Below are 7,992 nucleotides of genomic sequence, written 5' to 3'. Positions count from 1 at the left end.
TCTGCACACGAGGCTTTCAACTCTACCTCAGGAGACTCCTGGGTTCTCTTAGCATTGAATTCTGACCAAAATGTAGAGACATGGATTGGGTCTTCTTAATAAAAAGGAAGATCAGATTTCACATTACAGTATCTGAAAGATTAATTCCACTTACATGATCATTTCCCTGTGAACCACACTTCTTTCCATCTGGATTTTTCCATCAAGAGGACAAAGAGGCATAGTGTTAAGCACTACCTGGGAGAAAAGAGCAAGGAGTGTAAAAGATGAATGCAGAGATGCTTGCTGAGAGAAAAGAGAAGAAAACCAGAGTAGAAAGCAATTTCAAATGCATCAAGAGGCTGCTGCTTTTTTTTAATTCTTCCTTTTTGCACATTAATTATATTCTGATCTCATGCTTTGGCATTTTGAACCATTCAGTTTGTCAGGTTTTGACTCACGAAATTTAGGATATTTGACTGCAGGAGCTGTCTGTATCTTGTTATTGTTAGCTGGTGTTTGTGTTATTGTAGTAACCACAGGTCCAGCCAGAAATTAGTGCCCTGCTGTGCCCAAGGCTATCAATAATCTCATGTAAGACCTTGTTATTGAAAGACGCCTGTCCCTATCCAAGCTATCATTAGAACCACAAGCAGAGCTGTGCCAGTTAGGAAGGTGCTAGCAAAAGGGATAGAGAAAAGATGACCTGGGGCCTAACTAATGCCCTGCCACTGTCTCCTCTTCAGACAGTCATTAACCTCTCTATATCCCAGTTCAGTCTTCAGCAGACAAGATAACAAGCATGGCAAAATGGTGAGAGGCTTTGCACCTGATACAGAAGTGAAACTTAGGGCTAGGCAAATAGGTGGCTGCTCAGTTAGTTTGTGTTCATTTTTAGTTAAATAAAACATGTTTTTCTCAAGTAGAAACAAGCCACTTTATCTTGTTTTAATATTTTAATAGATTTTACACAATGCTGAAGTAAAATTCCAGAACAGAAGTAACTTTGAACGGAAAACCAGAAATGGTCATTTTTGTTGAACTATTTCAAACCTACAATACTGGAGTGTTTGCTTTTTTCACAGAACTTTGCTGAATTTTCTTTCACTGGAATCTGCAAATGCAACACAAATCTGTTAAATGCTTTAGCCAGTTGAAGTCAGTGGGGATTGTGTGGTTGCTTCTTTTCTTCACCAGAAAAATATTCAGTAGAAAACAGCAATTGTTTCCAGTGTAGGAAAAAAAAGCCTTGCAGACTGTAGCATTCAAGTGGTGGGTAATATCAGGATACAAAGCTTCACTAGGATGTTGCAGACAAGGTCCCAGAATGGCACAGCTGCATGCAAACAAGGGTGCGGACTCACCCACAGCCCTTCCTACATGTTCCTGCTGCTCAGCAATGCCAGCACCACAGTTGCCTGTGCCTCCACCCTGGCTCTCATGCCCACCAGGGAAATTCAAGCCCCTGTGACTCAGGCTCCACACCTCAGACATGAGGCTGAGCAGGCCCTGCCCATTTGGGGTGCAGTTTGGGAACTGATGTGTAGTGACAGAGCTGTTTGAAAGCTTGTGCTACCTTGTATACTCCCAGGGAAGCAAAGAGGTTAATACATCTGGATTGCCCTTAAAATCCCTATCCAGTCTCAAATGCCTACTATAGGTAGAAGGCTTTATTTTATTGTTTTGTTTCCTGTTGTTTTGTTTTTAACCAGAAAAAAGATAAAAAGGAAAAAAGAAAGATTGAAAGAAACAATCTAATGAGTTGGTCTTTAGGTGCTTCCAGGCTGCAGTTTAAAATAAAAGTAATCCTATCCCACTTGCATGGTTTAGTTCTCTGCAGAAACATTATTGACCTTGTAATATAGAATTATTCCCCCCCCCCCCCCAGTTACAGGGGCTCCTGCCCTCCTGCAGTCACCGTCTCTTTCCAACTGCAGCAGCTTCTGGGAGCCACCCAGAGGGAGAAGCTTAGAGAAATGTAATCAGTGGCAGCACTTTTGCTAGCTTTGCAGTATATCTTACGGGGGGGGGGGGGGGGGGGGTGAAGGAAACACCTTCAGCAAAGTCCCTGGCCTTCAATTAAAAAATTCATATTACTTTCCTCATTAGTCCAATCATCTGGTATAGCTATTTCCAAGCTTACCCCAAAGGCCCGGCAGAGCAATTCAATTTCAAAGGCAGTGCAACGCAGGACTGAGCAGTGTGCTTGGGAGGAGCTATGCTTCTTGGTGTTGACATGAGGAGCTCACTTGTCTGGCATTAGTCATGGGAAGCGAATGATGTTGACACACTTTTTGGAAAGAGGACTGCTGAATGAAAGGGAGCTCTGTTGCAAAACACCTCCCTGGCTACAAAGGCTGGAGTTGCCTGCTATGTTTCACCGGCACCAAAACGACCCAATGCTTGGAGAACCTCCTCAAAGCTGGGTCTTGAACAAAAGGCTTTGCAATGTAATTCTCTCTGCTAATCATCCCTCTCCCTCTCTCTGCTAATCATCTCCATTACTGTAACTAGCTGACAGGCTGCAACAGAAGTTTAAAGAAGCGGGGGCTCGGAGAACTGCAAGTTTAGTATCCGCCTGCTTACCTCCACAGCTTCAGCCTTTAAACATCTGTAGCAATTGAAAGTCAACCACACTCCTTGAAAATGAGCCTGTGGTCTTACGTATCTCTTGATGTAAAAGCTGTATTTATTATCTTTTTCTTGGTTTCCTTTTACTGCTTCAGCTTAATGTTCTGTGTCGGTGAAAGTACAAACAGGTCATCATGACGATGCTGGCAGTAGCTCTTGAGCACAGTGCATGACTTCTGCTGCAAGGCAGTAAAACTTGGAGGGAAAGGCACAGTACCTTTTCCTGCATTGTTCTTCATGCTAATCTGTGCTGGGATTGCACAACATACTCTTTTACCAAAGCTTTTGGTGTTTTGTTATGTGCCCTGAAAAATTCGTAGGCTTTTACCCATATAGTTCTCTATACTTCCCTGCTGTTCTTTTCCTTCATCATTAAAAGTAAAACCAGTCAGGTTTTTTCCATCTCTCCCATCATTTTTATTGTGCTTTTCATATTTTCCTTATTAAGTAGTTACCCTAGGGAGACTTCCTTTTTACTGGAACATACAAAAAGCTGTAAGTGCTCTTAACATTTCTGGGGAGGAGGAGGGAGAAGGGGGCAGAGGAAGCAAATTTAGGCTGAGGTCACAGAAATATATATGGTGTGTTCAGTAATATGCCTTGCATCATCTCTACTTCTTTTTCCATAAGCAACGAGATATTTTCCCTTGCTCTCTGCCCATTCCCCAAATCAACATACGCTGTTAAAAATAAGGTACCTGGATGTTTGGAGCAACGTCCATCTGGCAGCTGCTGCTGCTGGGTAGGGGTCGGACTAGATGACTTCTGAAGGTCCCATCTGCACTTGTTCTCTAGAATTGCTGGGAAAATAAAGCCAAACTCTAGATGCAGGCATTCAGGTGCTACAGTGAAAGTTGATGCCATGTCAGAATAAACTGGCCACCTCGCTTTGGGAAGAGTTCTGTTATGGCCTTAATACCAACAAGCAACCAACCAAAGTTCATCAGTATTCTCTTGGGGTGAGAACAGCAATTCAGGATAATGAGAAATGCTTGTAAAGTCTCAGGGAAGGGACCACTTAGATATCTTGGATCTCTTGCTCTTGACTGAAGCTCTGCTTTAGGCTGGACTATCCTGAGCTTCCTGGGTCTAAACCAATAAACAATATTGCAAAAGGGATACCCATCTTCTACTGCATGATCTGTATGGGAACAAAGCTGTATGGGGTCCTAGATGGGATTCTCAACAGGGCAACAAAGCCAGAACTTTCAGCTCTATAATTTCCCAGAATGGAAATTCTCTTTTTTGTCACATCCCAGGTAAGGACCATAACCCTCATTTGAGAGAAACAGCCTCTCTCTGGAGGCAAATAGCTATCACATTATTTATACAAAGTAGAACAGCTCCCAGAGGAGAGACTGAGACAGACAGATGCAAGGATACCAGTATAGCTGAGTGTTCAGGGGTATTCACCTGAGAGATAGAAAAAACTAGTTCAAGTTTTGTCCATTTATATATGTGCAGACACATATATAGATACGCATATATACATGTGAAAATCTGTTTATATGTATACATGTATGCTTATATAATGTTAAAGACACCCTATAAATGAAAGAAAACTGTATGCACATACATTTGATATATGTCTATATATACACTATATGAATAGTCTTACATTCACATCATAAGATTTCCACCTTGGCTCTAGGAGCTTTGTAAGTATAAGTGCAATGGTTCATTCTTTCAAAAACTTCCAGTTTTACCTAACCAGAATCAAGTGTGCACAAATGCTTTAGTAACTCTCCAACATGAAGTATTGGAGCTTTCCTGCACACACTCATCAGTGCTATAGTAACAGAAATAATACCTGCACCTACGAGGTTCAGCCAGTGCTGCATTTTGGTGGCACAGGATGTTCTTTTTCAACAGCATTACTTGTCAAGAAATTAAATCATATTGTCTGCTGCTGCTGTTTTCTCAGGGGATGAATTACATGCCTGTAGTCCCACCACAGAGTCAGGCCTGCTCTCTGGATGCTTTTAGCAACACCTGCAGGCCCTGCTACACATACTAGTTAGAATAATGTAATGCTATTTGGAGGGTAATGGGCAGGACTACTTTCTAGGGAATATTATGTCTGTATGGAAATCTCCTCTTAATTCATTTCACAAAAGCTGTCTCTGCTATAGGCCAAGTGCGTGCAAGAGATCAGCCAGATGTTTCACACCAGAGACTCTCCAACAAGCAGTGCAGGGAGCACTTCCTATGAAACACCAGCGCTATCAGACCTCCAGCGGCTCCTTTGGTTTAGAGGAGGGTCTGATAGTCATGTAGACCAAGTCTGGCCGAATATTTACCTCGGAGATGCGTAAGAACCTATGGTCCTATTGTTGAACTATTATTTGTCCCTGGGAGAGGGAGGAAGGGGTGTGGTACATTGGGGAGCAGCTTTTGGGTCTGCAGGAATGTTTTTGCTATGCAGGCTTCCAAAACTGGTAACAGAAGGAGTTTGGATGTCATGGAAAACATGGCATACAAAACAGTGTCATACTCACTGTGTGTCTGAATGGGGTTTTCCATATTCTGTGCACTGCAGGGGATTTGGCAGGGCAAGAACTGTTTGTATTCTAGACAAAAGTCTTAAAGAATCCATCTCAAATTGGTGTAAAACACTGAAATGCACTATCTACCCTGGAAACTGTGCTCTAAGATAGCAGATGAGGATAGTAGCCCTTACATTTAAACAGGAGTAGCAGTATCAGTGGCAAGATGGAGGAGAATTTAAAGGAATTATATAATAGGGATTTTTCAGGTTGAAACCCAAACTTTCTTTCAAAGATGGTAAAACTGAAAATATCACACAGGAATCCTCATGCAAATACCTTATTCTTGCAACAACTGCCATTTATTGCCATTTGTTTCTGTTTGGATTGCTGCAGATGACATAGCTCATCAGCTTATTTTTCCCAACTCCTGCTCCTCCTCCTGAATTCATTACTTAAGATCCTTAAGATCACAGTTTTGTGAAATAACTTTATAGTCCCAGTTCATGTTGGACAGGGGAGAGAACCTGGCTGGTAAACATGATGTGATGCAGCCACTTCATTTCTGAACAAGGAATGAGGTGCTGCTGCATCTGTTCTCACCCTTGTGACCCATGTGCACTATGAATGAGAGACTAGAACTTGCTAAACAACTGTTTGCAGGAAAGTCTCAACCACTTTATACATTAAGCCATGTTCCCAGGAATTACCTGCTGGGAGGCGTTTTCTTAACTAACTGTATCCCATTGGCAAGTCCGCGTGCTTGCTTCACAACACCATACCATGTTTTTCAAGTGTGAAGCACTATGGGCTTTTCAAAATCTGCTACTCCGTGAGCAAGATGCAGTTCCTGTATCCTTCCCTAGTGGGAGCAGACACTAACTTTAAACCACGCTATGTTAGCAGGATGTTAGGAGTGTTGCCAATGAGCTCTTCGCGTCTTTAAACAGGTGGGCTGCTAGGAGCAAAACTACTCTTCAAAGCCTCAACATTACTCATATCCTTAATGCAGCAGATGGGCCATATAACATCAACACAGGAGCCAAATATTACAAAGATCTACAAATAGAGTACTATGGAATAGAAGCATTTGATGATCCTTCCTTTAATTTAAGTATCTTCTTCTACGATGCTGCCAATTTCATCAGCAAAGCCTTAAACACCTCAGGAGGTAAGAGGGAGGCAAAGAAGCTTTGGGAGGAAGTTTCAACATGAGCCAAATGGCATCTCAGTGCAGTAACAGGCAGCCAGCAAAGCTCAGATTCAGCCCGCAGTTCAAGACTACATAAGCAGAACCACTGCGTGCAGGGTGGGAGAAGGGCGCCTGCACCGTGCACTGCAGAGAAGGTGGCCATGGCCAGGCCCTGGAGAGCTGGAGAAGGCTGTCTGCCCCAAGCCCAGCATGATGGGAGGAAGTGAGAGGCAAGGGCAGAGGTTATGGCACTGTGGGTGCTCCCCCACCTGCCCTATTCCTGCAGGAACTGGCAGGATCCGTGTGCCTCCACATGGACCTCGCACCCTGGCAGGGGGTTCAGCCTGGCCATACATAATGCAGCCCTGCTCCTGCTCCTGATGCACTCAGATGGGAGCAGCAGCACCTGAGAGCTGACTTAAATACTTCACATGCTTAAGTGCTTCACAGAATTGGAGCTTTATTCAGGTTGTCTATTAAGCTAGAGAAGCAGCAGCAGTTAATGAACTAAGTCAAAAAACTAGGAGCCTGACCCGCAGCCTGCTGAATTTTTGTCAGCAGAGTTTGGATTATGGCTTAGTTATCATAATTTCCATTTGTTCCAGAGTTTGCTCCGACTCTGACTGGCTGCGAGATCTGCTGCTTTCACTAGAGTGCTTTATTAAATCCCCAGTTATAGCTCACACTGGGCTGCTGAGATACAGTAAATTATGAGCCCGTTTTTACAGGCAGACTATCCTACAGAGTTTATGGGACTTGTCAGTGATCACAGCCAGGGCTGGGCCAACATTTTCTGCCAGAACTGTTGGAGTTTTTTTTCCCACAGAAAACTGCACTAACAAGTTTAGTCACAGAAAGCTTCTCCTTCCACAGAAAATTCCAGCTATTTTAATCTGAGGCCTAAATTAGATGCATGAGGTCAGTATGAATTGCCTAAGATGTATGGCATGATCTTATGCTAATCCTCCCTGAGTATCCACTAATTGTCACTGTTGTTTGCCGGTGTTTCTAGTGCTTTCTGTCCTCGCTTTAGAAATGCTAAAGGCCACTCACCTGCTTTGCCTCTTTTGTTTTGGCAGGTAAGGTGTTTGTTCATTGTGCCATGGGGGTGAGCCGCTCAGCATCTTTAGTGCTTGCCTTCTTAATGATCCATGAAAAAATGACAATCGTGGATGCTCTGAAAACAGTGGGTGCTCACAGAGACATCTGCCCAAATCCAGGGTTCCTCAGCCAGCTCCGGGACTTGGACATTAAACTAAACGAAGAGAGGAACGAAACCAGAGCATCTGCTACCAAAGAGCTGTAAGAGAACATTGCTGAGAGGACAAATGTTACTGGAGTTTCCTCTATTCCTTTTAATGAATTGCATCTGTAAATTGAGGATTAAAGTTTATGATACACCAGAATGCATGTTATTATTGAAAGTAGATTTTACTTGACCTGTCCATTTTACAAAGCCTTCCAAGATTATACTTACGATTGGTTGTGGATTGCATCCTTCACTCTCCACCTTAAAACATTGCTCTCTGCCGGTAAAAAAAAAAGAAAAAGAAAGAAAAAGATATCAGGTTCCACTTCAGAAATAGCTGTGTTTCAGCAACTAGTAAAGCTCATATCATTTTATGAAGTGTTAGGCTATTTGAGGTGAAAGATGCCATATTATTTATGCTATGATAATGCTTAGAAGTTTTCTTCTGAATGAGC

General features: G+C 42.8%; 1 protein-coding gene across 1 annotated transcript; it reads left to right on the top strand.

Annotated features, from left to right (window-relative positions):
- The first annotated feature begins 4,754 nt into the window (after positions 1–4,754).
- On the top strand, positions 4,755–7,594 carry LOC101871195 (dual specificity protein phosphatase 13-like). Its single transcript, XM_005152672.3, has 3 exons — positions 4,755–4,921; positions 6,047–6,267; positions 7,368–7,594. The coding sequence occupies exons 1-3, from the start codon at positions 4,770–4,772 to the stop codon at positions 7,592–7,594; spliced, it is 600 nt and encodes a 199-aa protein (XP_005152729.2). The 5' UTR covers positions 4,755–4,769.
- The last annotated feature ends 398 nt before the right edge of the window (positions 7,595–7,992 follow it).

The sequence above is a fragment of the Melopsittacus undulatus genome, chromosome 8 (genome assembly GCF_012275295.1).
Source record: "Melopsittacus undulatus isolate bMelUnd1 chromosome 8, bMelUnd1.mat.Z, whole genome shotgun sequence".
NCBI lineage: Eukaryota > Metazoa > Chordata > Aves > Psittaciformes > Psittaculidae > Melopsittacus > Melopsittacus undulatus.
Note: the sequence above shows the minus strand (reverse complement) of the source record. Positions and strands in the feature narration are given on the sequence as shown.

Excerpts from the sequence above, each read along its gene's own strand:
- LOC101871195 (XM_005152672.3), top strand. The coding sequence starts at position 4,770 with ATGTTTCACACCAGAGACTCTCCAACAAGCAGTGCAGGGAGCACTTCC. Across the intron at positions 4,922-6,046 it reads AATATTTACCTCGGAGATGC|GTGGGCTGCTAGGAGCAAAA; the intron begins GTAAGAACCTAT and ends GTCTTTAAACAG. Across the intron at positions 6,268-7,367 it reads AGCCTTAAACACCTCAGGAG|GTAAGGTGTTTGTTCATTGT; the intron begins GTAAGAGGGAGG and ends TTGTTTTGGCAG.